This window comes from Dreissena polymorpha, chromosome 11, assembly GCF_020536995.1.
Source record: "Dreissena polymorpha isolate Duluth1 chromosome 11, UMN_Dpol_1.0, whole genome shotgun sequence".
NCBI classification, from domain to species: domain Eukaryota; kingdom Metazoa; phylum Mollusca; class Bivalvia; order Myida; family Dreissenidae; genus Dreissena; species Dreissena polymorpha.
The window spans coordinates 31,016,828-31,031,927 of NC_068365.1; the positions used below are offsets into that span (position 1 = coordinate 31,016,828).

The following is a 15,100-nucleotide window of genomic DNA, read 5'->3' on the forward strand; positions in this document are numbered from 1 at the left end:
AATAAATTACAGTTGTGATTTGTTGTTGTTAAAGATAATAAACATCAATAACAAATATCGCAAAAATCGCAAAAATCAAACGTGAATCATTCCATCCGTTTTCCCCCAAACTTAACCATGTGAATAAACACAATAATATATAGGAATACACATTTCATTGGACAATTTCTGTTTTATTTGAGTTGCGTTCATATTTCTATTGCATGTTAAGTCCGCCTTTAAGACTGACTACAGCTGTGTTTAAAAGTGATCTATGCAACTTGCAAACACACACACGGTAATCTTGATGTGATTAAACAAAAATTGGCAATTTCATATTTATTGTTATTTTTATTCCATGCTATAATGTTTATACTGTTTTAAGATATAATAATACATACATTTAGAAATGAACAAATCTTTATTTTATGCGATTTGGGAGAAAGATGAATTTCAAGGTTATCAACCTTAAAGAAAAAAACATCTACGTTATGGTCGGAAATATATCATGAAAAGTACATGGTGAAAACAAAACGATATACTTAAACTTTGCGAATAGTGTAACGCCTACACAACCATGTACGTTTAATTATATATCACCGACTAACTATTTAAACATTAACTCGGTCAGTTTATTTGTATTAACTCATTCTCATTTACATCGAGGTCGATAACTATAACAAATTGAAATATGTTTTTCTTTGTATGTAATCAAATATACCACTATTGCACAGGTTAAAATTTTAATAGAATATAGATGATTTAATTTCTGCAATATTGCCCTATTATTTAAACATTTATCAAACATACCGGAAATGGTTAATCCCCAATTTAGATCGTAATAGTTTATCTGAGGATGTTTTTTTTTTATTTGGCACACTTAAACGTGTCAGAAGAAACTTGAGCATGTTTAACAACAAACATGTTTACTCGAAACAAAGCTTACACGGCACAGTTGACGAGGTTATTAATGTCGGGTAATCACACAAACTATTTTATATTTAATGTAACATTTATCTTCCTTGTTCATTCAATTAAATTCCTTTCACATTACCAATTCACGATATAGTTTCGGTATCACACGTCGGATCAAATTAATATATAGTGCTCTTGGAAGTTTCAATAATGTTTTTGTTTTTAGATACCACGTCATGTTTTGTATACTTTCTATCGGATATTTAGATCATATCTGTAAAGTTGTTCATACAAGAATCCATGCAAGCAATCTGAAATATCGTTACAAGTGTTTAAAATTAAAAACATAATTATACAAATAAAATAATGTGGAAACAATACACAATAACCTGAATTAACCCTTCTTTGAGATTAGCTTATTTGGGGTCCCACGAATGACTCTACCAATAACCGGTCACCTTTCAAACTTCGATTGAAAAGTACCGCAGATAATAGCTCGAACAAAGTATAAACATTGAATTTTAAATAAAATTTAACTACATGTGTTGAAGCATACGAGAGATTGGATGATTGGATATATATGCGAATAGATTTTATACAAATAGATGATCTTGTTAGGCTGATTTATTTATGGACATTATGGAATTCCAAAAATAAATTGGCCCAATTACGATGTCATGACGTGTCGGTTGCCCTGACTATTGCGTGTTTTGAAATATCACAATTAGGAAATTAGTCATATTTAAAGTGTATAAATACTATTCTAACATGATATTAAATGACTTATAAAAAGGCGAGACTAGAATAATCGGTGTTGAACTTCTCAATCAACTAGAAAAGTCCGAAGTAAATGTAAGATAAGGATCGAAATAATTTTCATCTTAAAGTTGTTCATCAGCCAATCAACATTTTATGTCGTTCTACTATTTATTTACTTGGAATTTCTACCTGACTATACGATCAAACTCATCCTTTTCTCAACAAAAAGAAAGAACATTATTCCATCCAGTTAAGACAGTTTTATTTCAGACCATTTTAGAGTATATTGAAATTAAAACAAATGCCTGTCACAAACATTCTTGTCATCATTTAAACACATTTTTATTATTTTACTTTCTAACATATAAATAGAAACTTTATTCAAATATCTAAAATGGTTTTCAAGCTATTAAAAACGATAGGGTGCGTTATAAAACACACAGATCATTAATTAATCGTTATATTTTCAGTAAATATATCTTGTCAACGCTTTTCAGCAATGTAAACCTTCACACAACTCTTTTATTTGCTGAGATGCTCTGATTTGTTTATGCTCGATGTATTCCTGGCTATAAGTTACAGTGTCCTCCAGAAAGTACCTATAGTTAACCATAAGTCCACATGAGCTACTCAAGCCTCGAGGACTATTATCCGCAGCCCAGTTTAGACGCCATAGAACCGCCCCGTTTTGTAAATGGAAGTTTGCTGAAAACAACAAGAAATGTAAAATATAAAATAAACCCACCTCTTATGATATAAGTTTGTCCTCACTGTGCAGTTTGACAAACTTTTACAGTACGGTATTTAAACGTTCCTCATAAATTCACTACCTATGTCCATTCACAGATACATCAATTATCAGTTCAGTAGCTAACATGTGATAATAAATGTATTGTTTTAATTTTTCATATTGACTTGACTGGTTTTTAAGTGTAAAGATGTACTCGGCAAAAAATACTTATTGCCTGTAACTATAAAACCCACCTTTGGGTTCACATAATAAAAACTCCACCATGTTCCTATAAAAACAACAAAAAAACACCTTTGGGTTTTCACAATGTTCATATAGAAACGAAACTACATATTGAATAGCCTGAAGTTATAAAAACGTACCCATACTCTAAACTGCAGATCTGTAATATCAATCAAAACGACCCACATATTGCATAGAGCGGGTTTTAAAATAATTTAATTAGTTTAAACCTATTTATTTAAGCTCGATTGCATCGAAAGCCCAATTCTTATTGAAACGCTCTCGAGACCGTTTCCTGGGCCTAGAACCAGTACTTGATGTATTTTGGGGGGATCTTAATAAGAACGCTCCGAAAGTGGGGATCGAACCCGTGACCTCCCGGTCGCTAGGCGGACACCATAATCATAACACCACGGCGACCTTTATAAAATAAAATTAAAATAATTTACTGCAGGATACGAAAAAAAACGTGTGGTTTATTTTTGTTTGTACCAGGTATGTCAAAGTTTCGATAAAACATGGTGTATTCGAAAATGTATACAAACGAATACACTGGAACTAAGCAAAACGTCATCATGAAACAAGATTGATAATTGCAAACAAAATATTTTATATTATTCCTTACAAAAGATCACATGTATTTCCACTACATGTATATGAATCAAACGGGTTTAGTATACTTACCCACTGTATTCAATGCATAACCTCTGCGTTTCTCCCTGTACAAGTATCGGACACACAACCTCATCAGTATTGGTTTCACCACCGTAACGATGTCTTGGTCACGTGTCCATGTGACATTAATCACGTGATCTTTGAGGCGTTCAAGTGCAATTAAGGCTTCTGGCTTGATACTATCGGTGGTACATAAAGAGCTGATTTCGTTTTGAGTGATAAGATACTGCTCTTCTTTTAAACTGCAATCTTCTGCAATTGGAAAAATATTATTGTGTTTTATATGCTCTTCAATTAAATGTAGAATTTATATGGTGCATAATATTTCCAACAAATTCTAACGTAATACTTACACATACCGAGAGAGACATGTGCATGTAGACTATGTTAAATTACGAGAATCACGACATGCAATGCCATTAAAATCATGGATGCGAGTATGATATAATAATCACTTTATGGATCGAGAGGCTATAAGGTTTCAAATAGTGATTTAGCACATATAGTGCGAGAAAAATCATAGTCTGTGAGAAGGACATTATAACATAACGTTCTCTTTATAAACAAGAGCTTCGCAGTCGGAGACAGATGCCTCTCTCAAAACAGGGCCTTGAAACTCAGCACTCAATCCTTTGACGACATGTTGTACGGAAACCAATCTTACACTTAATGTGACAGTTATCTTGACCCCAATTTTAACAGGGATCATCTACTGTCAAATGCTAATGCACATGCGAAGTATAAAGCAAATCGGTCAATGCGTTGACGAGTTATTGATCAGAAACGATTTTCACACTAATTGTGACAATGACCTTGACCATGACCTTGTGACCCCAATTTAATTAGAGGTCATCTACTGTCCAAGACAAATGCACATGTGAAGTATCAAGCCAATCGGTATATTCGTTGACGAGTTATTGATCGGAAATGATTTTCACACTTATTGTGACAGTGACCTTGACCTTTGACCTAGTGATCGCATTTTCAATAGGGATCATCTACTCTCCAAGGCGGATGCACATGTGAAGTATCAAGCCAACTGATAAATTCGTTGACGAGTATTGATCGGAAATGATTATCACACTTATTGTGACAGTGACCTTGACCTTTGACTTGTGACCGTATTTTCAATAGGGGTCATCTACTCTCCAAGTCAAATGCATATGGGAAGTATCAAGCCAATCGGTCTATTTGTTGACGAGTTATTGATCAGAAACGAACTGGTCTACCGACAGACAGACAAACCGACCGACATCCAGCAAAACAATATACATCTTTTTTGAGGGGGCGGGAGGCGGGCTTAATAATGAGGCTGTACGGTTTCCATTCCAATAATAACAACAGCATCCTACTGAGTGCTCCACACTGCCTGTTGATCTCCCCCGTCAACCAGTCCCGGAAGCCCGGGATGGGCGAGATGCTGGAGAACTGGGTTATCTGGGGCCACTCCTTCTGGAGCTCCACAGCAGCCCGCTTGATCAAATAATTCCCTAAGTCCACGCTTTGAAGACCTAGAACAGCAGCTATGCAACTACATAATTTGTGTATATTGTAAACAATAACTGATGAGATGACTTTGTTTGCAATACAATCGCGTGTGCATAATTGTACAGAATTTTTACAGTTTATATGAACATGAACATAATGACGCTTCTTTGATTGACGATGTTATGGTGTATTTTCGAAAAACACAATCATAAATGACTTTACTCAACGGTTAACAAGTTTGTGTTTGTGTCTGAAATACGTTAACAATGCTTTAGGCCATTTAAGCAATATATCTAAAGATTATATTTCATATAAGAAAGCATTTCTTAGACAAAATGAAATGATGAGTGTCATGAATGGTCGCCTCTGTTGAAATAATCTTTAACAAACGCAATAATGTATTAGCAATACACCAAATGAAACGTTTCAAATACGCTTCAAATAACTCCGAAACACGTACACATGGTTATCAAAAACATATATTTCGACTTGTGTGAAGGCCCTTATCAATTTTATTTAACAACGGAGGGTGACGCTGACTCGAAAATACGATATAAACAATGCATTAGAGTACATATATAAATTCTCTTTGATAAATGTATACAAGTCATGCAGCATAATAAACTTAGATGTAATTCGTTGGATGCGGTACGGTGAAAAAAACACAGGTGGTTAGCGTGTGGCTATGATATTAATTAGTGAAAACATCATTTTGATCGATTTATCATTCAAAATGGTGTTTTCACTAATTAATATCATAGCCACACGCTCACTACCTATGGAAAAAACATGTATAAAAACCAACATATTCGAGCACACTAGTTTACTCGCCTTACATTTCACTATTAAAACCTAGAAACACGCATGTGTTTATCATGCATCTGAAGTCGATAACATCTTTGACTTAATTTTTTAATGATGTGCGTTAATTTGTTTAATTCAAATATAAAACGTTTAACTTTTGGCAGTATTTATTCCTTATCAAATTTACATGTTCAACATAATCAATATTGGTCTTGTCGTGTACATAATTTAAATATTGTTTTTTCCAATAAATATAATGATGTAGGACAATTAAATTTTGTCTTTTAAAGAACACCACTGTAACCAGTTCTGTGTACATGAATCTCGCCAAATAGAACATCACTGTAGTTTCTACAGACGTGTCCACCACACGTAATTTCATTGGTATTGTTTCATTTAAAGTGCGTTAGAAAACACGCATGTTGTACATAAACACCGAATCGCTAAACGAACACTTACCTTTCTGTGTGGAGGTCACCGAGTAGAACATGGCTGTGGTGATGTGTTCTGCCTTTTCTACTTCTTCCATAGGCGGAGTAAGATCCATTTCGGTCTTCTCAGAATACCCACGCATGTCAAGAATTGACTTCAAAAACAACATCACATTTTGAGCCTAAACTAGCAAATATCAGCAACTGTTTGCACCTTGTGGATATATCAGACGCACAATCGGTTAAAATGCTGAATACAAGTAAATAAAAATTAAACGTCTATGAAATGTTAAATTGTTACTCATTGTTCATTAAACTAAATAAAGCAAAGTTCAAACATAGATAACATGTGTAATGGGTGCTTATTTGTGTTTCCATAGTCATTTAGCAGTTTCGTTTTAATACAATTGTTCAAAACAGTTTTAATTGTTCAAACCATTCAAACTATGTAGTCTTGTTTATCTCATGGAAAGAATATTGTCAATGATAAGTTCAAGCTACGCCATTTAAACCATATTGAATTTTATTATGTTGTCATGAAAATATATCACCACGTTATAGAAAGTTTACATTAAACTACACACATTAGTAGTTACAAAAAAAACTTCAATGACGTAATCAAATTCCATAAAAAAACATACCTCATTTGCATGAAACTTTTATCCTAACACACTTAACTTTTCTCATAACAATAATTTTCTTTCAAATTGAAAAGCCTTCTTAATGATGGACATGTAGAAATTATTAACTGATTTTGAGTTTATTGTGTTTGTGTTTACAGATTGTAGCTTTCGGCATCAAGTTAGAGTGCTAAAAAGTTTAGTTTTGCTTCCATGGGCAAATTTAAAACAAATTAATTTCAATATGATTGGTTTAAACAAGTGATGTTAGAGGGAAGATCATGATAGACATATACGTTCAAAAGGTTAATTTACCATTTAAGGTCACACATACACATTTCGAGTCTTATATCACAGACGTTGATGGACTGTGTGATTCAAAATGACTCATCATGCAAAAGATTATCGGAATAAATATGTGTACATGACATATATAACGGAAATAAGAAACTGCATAAACAAATACTCCCCAAAGTCAAAATAAACGATTCATTCTAGAATTTCAAGTAAAATAGCTTTATTTATTGAAAATAATACATATTAAGTGTGATGTAAAGGATATATATTATGTGAAACTTAAAATAATTCCATACATAATGTATATGCTAAGTCCATCGGTACGGGGGTCAAGCTGCATAAACAAGATTTATTCAGTAATAAGATCTTCCTGCGTTGATCCGCAGGACCATGACTTATACCAACATGCCATCGTCTGATAAACATACACATGAAGTATTAAATATGTATTTGCCCAATGTTGGAAGCAGATGAACATGCATGGCATTGAATGCTTTACTTTAAAGCGGACTATGCACTAACTGCTCTCCCGCAGCATGCTGCTCAACATGATTTACTATGGTGCGATTTAGCAAATCCCCTATATAAATGATTTAGACTAATACGTTATTCTGAGTCACGGGTACTCATGATGTTAACAACGAATGATTTAAAATGATGCGGTTTGCAAAGCCTCATGTATTCATAATGAATGCTCTATGTGGTGATCTTACTAACGGATATACGTACGTGTATGGACGATGCAATGTCCTTGGTGAGGGCACAGTGCAGCACCACTATGGGCTCCCGAGGCATGCTGTTGTGAGTGAACACGTAGCAGCGGCGGTACGGCCCCACGCGGCGCTTCATGTCCGCCCAGTGGCGAACCGGATGTACGACCTCGTACTCGGATATCTGCAGTTAAGTAGTGGTCGTTGTTAAGTGTTTCAATCTTGATATGATTCCATGACGGATCTTCAATACATTCGGTATAAAATAATGCAGCTTTACAAGTGCTATTAAATCTACTGCCTTCCAATGTACAACGATTCAGCATCCGGATTCTTTAATTAGATATTTATCAATAAAAAACAAATCAACATCATGCTCACTACTCGCAATTACATTATAGTGCATGCTTAAGTTCGTTTTCAAGATGGTTCAGGGTATAACAATTGAAAAACACTGCTGACATCTTGACATCATTTAGCGTTTTGAAGTAACATTGTTACCAAAGCAGCTCGAATTGTTGGTAAAATAAATCATTAATAAACGGAAATACGAGTTTTTCAGAAAATCATAAGGCCCGACACATTTTAGTGGTTAAGGCCCGCCCTACATTTTAGTGGCAATGATTTTCATCAACTCCAGGTAATTAATATTAGCGTTTTCTCAATCCACACACCACCCTACCTTCTGCAGCATGTCACATGACGAGTGCCACGTGGCCCTCTCGAGCTGTAGGAAACCCATGGTGAACCAGAGCGACAGGAGCTCCCTCAGGCACGACTGCAGTGCCTCCAGGTGCGCCCGGTCAAGGTCGCTGGAGGTCGTGCTTAACATATTCTGGAATGAACGTTGTGGTCAAATATGGACGTATTGATCGTCAGGTTCTCGTCAGGTGTGGTTTAGAACTTCTAGACGGACGTCGTGGTCAAATGTACTTCTTGATAAGAATTACAAAGACATAAGTTTATTTAGCAAGCCTTGTCGATTTGTTATGGTCTTCGTGTCGAGGAAATGAACTTACCAGTTCTTTATTTTACACAAACCTGGTATTATATTAATCCTAACTACTTAATAAAATCATTTTCTTCTTTTTTCGAAAATTAAAAAAGAATTTTTGTGAAAAACATTGAAAGACATTTGATATTTTATGAATGTATTTTGTAAAATGGTGTATAAATATTCGGCTCGTTTATGTGATTTTGTAGGAGGAATCAATAGTATGAATTCTCCGTTGAGTTCGGAGGACAACCGGTTAGCTTCGTGAAAAGCGAAAGAAGGTTGGTCACTTCTCCTGTGGATGCGAGCTTGACAACATCTGAAGAAAGGGTACATACTCTAAAGGACATTTTACTGGAGCATTTGGGTAATTACGTTGCCTTCAAACGGTACTGCCCGGGCTGCAGAAGTCCTGTTGCAAGTTTAGAGGGTCTTCAGACGGTTGGTGTCTACGGAAGTCGTACTAGGTGGTGGACGTTTCACTTAGGGCCTTGGGTGACGAATAGCTAAAGCTTCATTGAAGGCAACGGTCCCCTGTTTGTTGCGCAGTTAATATTCGTGGCGACATGATTACATGTACTTTTTAATTTTCTAATCAAAAGGCAGGTGGCCCGAGGAAAATTATTTTATTATATTGTTATTTTGTTATTGGCCTTTCGAGGGTTTCGGAAGACACATCGGCATTGTTGGGCCGCGCACATAGCGCTCGGTGGCGGCCTCAGGAAGTCGGCCGGCTCGCGCTACAAAACAAACTCTTAAATAGACCTAGTGGTAAAGATTTTCTACACGCAAGTCGTTGTGAGCAGGTTCTGTACAGGTTTTTGTTGTTGTTAATACACACTAAATTCAAGGAGACGGAAAAGTGTATTGCAATTGATACAATCGGATACGAGCCAACTTGTATCCGACAATCGAAAATCAACAACAATTTAACAGATTTCTCATATCGATTTGCAGCCTCTTAATTGTAGAAAACACTCATACAAGTCTTAAATGACAAGGAACGCAAGACCTGTATTTAGTTTCCTTTTATATTAATCGTTCAGCAATCAAAACATTGACGCTGACAATTGTCCAAAAATATGTATGCGACATAACAGTTAAACGTACAGCATATTATTGTGATAATTGAACGGGTATATTAACACATGAAATGGCTTTGCTTAAATATAATACCAATATATCCGCGCGCATGTCGGCAAGAAATTTTACGCCGCCCTCTAGACGTCCGATGTCTCCGAGTAGAAGCTGGTAGCGAGGTGTCAGGGCCCGCCTCAGTCGCTCTAATGTACGCAACATAAGAACCTCGCCACGGGCCTGCGATAAACAGGAATATATTATCAATTATCTAAGTAATTTATACATGTATACATTGTTCGTTTCAAAAGTATATTAGACAAAATGATAAAATCTTAAATGGTAAATGAAGTAACGAATCACCAGAGTCTCAGTCCATTTTTATGAAAATATCTGGTGTTGTCGTTGTATTATAAAAAATAATTTCCTGACTACATAAGATAATCAATACGTTTGGTATACCTGGCTGTCTATAACCTTCTGCGCCACGTCCACGATGGCTCTCTGATCCACTCCGTAGCTCTCTCCGATGTGACACAGCAGGGAAAGCCTGCTAGACGTGTCCATGGATCGGTACAAGTCACAGAACCGCCTACAACCCTTCTGCAGTGAGGATAGAATTCTTGCAATACAAAACAAAAAATTGTCTCGCATTTTGGGATGATTGGTATTTACAGTACACCAATGGATGTGATAAACATAACGACTAAGGGAGCTGGGGTAGATCCTAAACGTGTGGTTATTGGTTTAACAGTTTTTTTCTCACAACACTTTTACTTGTATAATATTATTAACCAATTTATTTGAAGTTGACGCATGTGATTATTTTAAGCCAATCATGATAAGAAAGCTTCGTCAAAAAATATTCTTGACAAAATGTCACACTTTTGACAGATAAACTAATTTGACTTGCACTGTCTTAGCGGCAGCGAATAATTGATAGGCGTCGATCAATTCACTTCAAACGACCTCTTCAGGCTGCAAATAGTTGGTTAGATAATATATACATATACGGTAGGTATTTTTGCTACCCATGAAATAGTGTCACCCTACCACATACTATCGTGGTAAACGACAGCTGGAGTGTGTGGATTAAAGTTTTAAAATTGGCATAACAAATAAATTTTCTTTTTTTAAATTACATGTTTTACAATTTTATTTTAGAAGGTGCACGTCCCTTTTCTAATCTTCGTTCTATTACAAACGTTTGCAATTGATATAAAGTGCTTGACATTCTGACGTATTTTTATAAGACATTGGGTTCGTACAATGAAATCATAACATATAGCCCCCTTGGTGCGAAAAGATACCAGGTGACATTGAAATTAGAAGGCACATGGTACCTTTTTTGCACCAATAGGGCGATATAATTAACATGACAGCTTTCACTTAAAACTTGACACGTTAACAAAACGTAACTTTCATTTCAACCAATGGAACTTACATCTAAAGTACAACACAAATATTTCTGACCTCAATGGATAATACCCCGTGAACATCGGATGTGTAGAAAGTCTGTAGAAACTGGAGTTCATCGGCCAACATCGCGGCGTTGCCGGCCCCGTTGTCAGACGAGTAGAACCTCTGACAGGCCAGAACTTGAGGCAGAGTATGCCAGGTCTTTAACCATGTGAATGCATGGTTTGTTATCTGAATTGAGAAATCCACCCTAGCACTGATAATCATTACTTTCATACTGACAAAATGCAAGAGAAAACATGAGGTTTTTTGACGCCATTTCGCGAATGTGCATCTTTAAGTTTTAAGCACGTAAGTCACAAGCTAAAATAATGTATAAGACTAATTAATTTGAAAAATATATACTAAAGTCATAAACCAACAAATTATTTCTACCTTTTTAATTAAGCTTTGTACGACTTTACCAATAAAACTTATCTAAATTTTCAATGCTTTAAGAAGTCTCTAGGCTCTATACATAAAGATGGTGTTAGGCTTATAATAAGTGTAACTCATATACATAGAATTGATATTTCGTTCAGTTTAAGTTAGAATCTTAATTGTGTTATATATCGGTGACAAGAATTTGTAATTGACGAAGTAATACAATCAATACTGTTAACAGCTGCACTCAAAGTACCTTCAAACTGTCATATCATTCCTTTAAAGGGGCATTTTCACAGATTTTGGCATTTTTTAACTTATTCATTAAATGCTTTATATTGATAAATGTAAACATTGGATCGTAAAAGCTCCAGTAAAAAATCAAGAATAAAATTTAAAAAAGGAAAAGAACATTGCCCGGAGCAGGTTTCGAACCAGTGACCCCTGGAGTCCTGCCAGAGTCCTGAAGTAAAAACGCTTAAGCCTACTGAGCTATTCCGCCGAGTACACATACTTGACGTATTTTATACCTTATATAAGCAATCTTCGTAGTTTCACAAAATTTAACGACAAAAATAGAACTCTCCAAATTATTCAATCGTTTCGCGTTGCAACGCTTTATAATTTTTAGGTTTAAAAATCGTCAAAAGATGCATATAATGGCTATATTAGACCATGGTAAATGTTCAGTATTACTGTTTCCTCACAAATATCATAACTAAAACGAAAATGTGCGAATCTGAAACAACTTTTTTCAATTTTGTCAATTTACCAAAGCGTGAAAAGATCCCTTTAACAAAGTTTTGTATACCTGACACCTGACAACATTTCCCATATATACATTCAATATAATATATTCTTAAATTATATTTTTATGGTTCCTTTTTTCCATTCTTAAGATTTATCAACCCTTTATAATTTTGGAAGTTATGCCATATTTCTAATATAACTTGAGTTTTTTTTTTGTTTATTTAGAAAATTGTATCAAATAGAAGATGTTTTATGGTTCAAAATATGTGAATTTTAGATTTTGTGAGATCAAATTTTAATTTATACAAAATTTTAAAAATATGTTTTGTGTAGACTAAATGCCAATAATTTAGAAAACATTCACTCTAAACAATATGCTGGTATTTCTTAGTCTATTAGAATATTTATTTAATGATTTATATTAAACTATATTACAACACTTTAGTGTTTTCCTTTACACATGATTACTTAACAAATTGATAGCAAAGATATGTAGAAATCGGGGTTACCAGGCTGTGGAAATACCGGTAACAGATATATGTAAATTAATTTGCCTTTAGTGTGTTGAAAATACATACACAATATAATTAAATGTCTCACCTGTGCTTTAAATGTTTGCATCCAGTATAAAAAGTCAATGTTACTCTTAAGTGGCCGAATATACAGGAACAGAGGCATCATTAGAGCATTTTTGTAAAAGATTCCTTTGACCTGCAGGGACCTATCGTCCTATGTATGCTTGTATAGGTCCCTGCTTTGTAGTTCTGGCTACCATAACTTTAAATGTCGCGTTTTATGGCTTTTGACTGGCGCGACTTTATGTCAATACTCTATAGAATACAGAAGTTTCCAATCAAAATCAATGTATTATTTATTAACTTTAAACCCGCTAAACCCGTTATGAGTAATAAGAGGGTCGATACAACGGATGAACATGCTATAGGTCTTTGCAATACTTTATAAACTGTACGCTGAAGTTTCTTAAGCTACCTGCTTTGATATTAAACGAATTGTCACACAGTGAGATATGCCACATACAAAGAAAATATGGTACATTATAGTCTACCTGTGTGTGCCTGTTCTTCCATAATGAATAGCAAATATGTATTCTAAAGATACTCAAGGTTTTCGAAGTCATATTGAACGTAATGTAGCTGTGTAAATAATAATGTCCTACTTTTTAACCTTTGTATTTAACACAACGTGTTACTTTTTTTGATGTTGAAACTCAAGCGTCTGATTGGTTTACTAACGACTCGCCCCCTTAACGACTCGCCCCATAACGACTCGCCCCGAATTTTATAACGACTCGCCCCACTTTTATAACGACTCGCCCCACATGTATAACGACTCGCCCCACATAGATAACGACTCGCCCCATCATTACTTGTATGGTAGGATTTTTATTTAATTTCGATTTTATTGTGTTTTAAGTCGGTAAAAACTGGTGGGGTATTGAAAAAATATCTTAAGATTTGGCAAATTAGAAGTTTGATGTAATTTGTTAAGATGCTTTACTTTAACTTTCACCTTTTTCAGGAACTTTCAACAGAAACTGGAATACTGTATCGCATCCTGCATGATATGTTCAAGATTTCCTGGAATTTTATCAAATCTTGCAATTAATATTATGCGTTACCACAGTAACATAACTATGTTTTTGCGTATATAATATATAACGACTCGTTCCCATCATTTTTATTGTTACATTTTTAGCATCTATGTTAAATGTAAAAAGTACAGATGAATAGAAAGAGAAATATATAAGAAAAACTTTTTTTGTGTTGATGGTTTATTAGATACTTATGTACTTATATACAACAACAACAACAACTTATAAAAATAGAAAGTTACGCAGTGTGTATAATAATATCAATACATTGAATTAATAAGAAAAGTTTACAAAAAGACAGTAATACATCAGTAATCAATATAATTATATCTTAATATTATCAACATTGAATTTATGAAAATGATTTTATTCAAACGTTTTATTCATAGCAAATTAAAACACTGTTTACACAAACAACAACAACAACAGCAACAACAACTATTTACACAGGTCCGTACATGGCTGAACACAAGTCCAGCAGCTGACTAGTTGAGATGGAACGCTCGTTGTATCTTTTCCACACTCCCCAGAGCTTCCCCTGTACCTGAAGTGTCTGTTTATTCTGATGTCTCCTCAACTTTCCCTCTCTCACTAACCGCACCTGTGTATTCAGTAGCTTCGCCTCTTCACACAACAGTTGAACCAACAAGTAAAAGGGGAAATTATATACTTAAATATTTATAAACTGTATAACGTATTTGTTTCAAAGTTTGTTCATATATATATATTTGTAACGCTCTTTGGTTTTCTCTGGACAGGTGTAGAAACACAATAATAATAAACACTTCTAACCCGTTTTAGCTGTATTATCCCAAAGACACAATAACAACGTAATTCACAGTTTATCCAATAAATCACAAGTAACAGACCTTAATTACTAAAAATCCTTAAAATACACATTGTCCTATAAATCAACATAAAACAGCTAAGTCCTGATTATCCATAACATCCATGATACTCCTATTTAGTTCATAAATTCGTTACATATATATATATATATATATATATATATATATATATATATATATATATATATATATATATATATATATATATATATAGGTAAACAATGCTGCGCTGCAAATACAGAGTACACAGTTTATTCAATCTCTGATATACATAGACTATAATATAAGCATAGATAACAAGAGAAAAACAGTTTTATACACTTTTA

The 15,100-nt window shown here is 34.4% G+C and overlaps 1 protein-coding gene across 1 annotated transcript; it reads right to left on the reverse strand.

Annotated features, from left to right (window-relative positions):
- Positions 1–2,141: 2,141 nt before the first annotated feature.
- Positions 2,142–13,455, reverse strand: LOC127850113 (malonyl-CoA decarboxylase, mitochondrial-like). The gene is made up of 10 exons (XM_052382895.1): positions 13,381–13,455; positions 11,196–11,372; positions 10,185–10,325; positions 9,822–9,962; positions 8,334–8,486; positions 7,671–7,835; positions 6,053–6,179; positions 4,654–4,812; positions 3,311–3,553; positions 2,142–2,358 (listed from the first exon to the last, which is right to left on the reverse strand). The coding sequence occupies exons 1-10, from the start codon at positions 13,450–13,452 to the stop codon at positions 2,147–2,149; spliced, it is 1,590 nt and encodes a 529-aa protein (XP_052238855.1). The 5' UTR covers positions 13,453–13,455; the 3' UTR covers positions 2,142–2,146.
- Between the last annotated feature and the right edge of the window lie 1,645 nt (positions 13,456–15,100).

Excerpts from the sequence above, each read along its gene's own strand:
- LOC127850113 (XM_052382895.1), bottom strand. The coding sequence starts at position 13,452 with ATGACTTCGAAAACCTTGAGTATCTTTAGAATACATATTTGCTATTCA. Across the intron at positions 9,963-10,184 it reads AGAAGGTTATAGACAGCCAG|GCCCGTGGCGAGGTTCTTAT; the intron begins GTATACCAAACG and ends TGTTTATCGCAG. Across the intron at positions 6,180-7,670 it reads ACATTGCATCGTCCATACAC|TCAATTCTTGACATGCGTGG; the intron begins GTACGTATATCC and ends TTGTTTTTGAAG.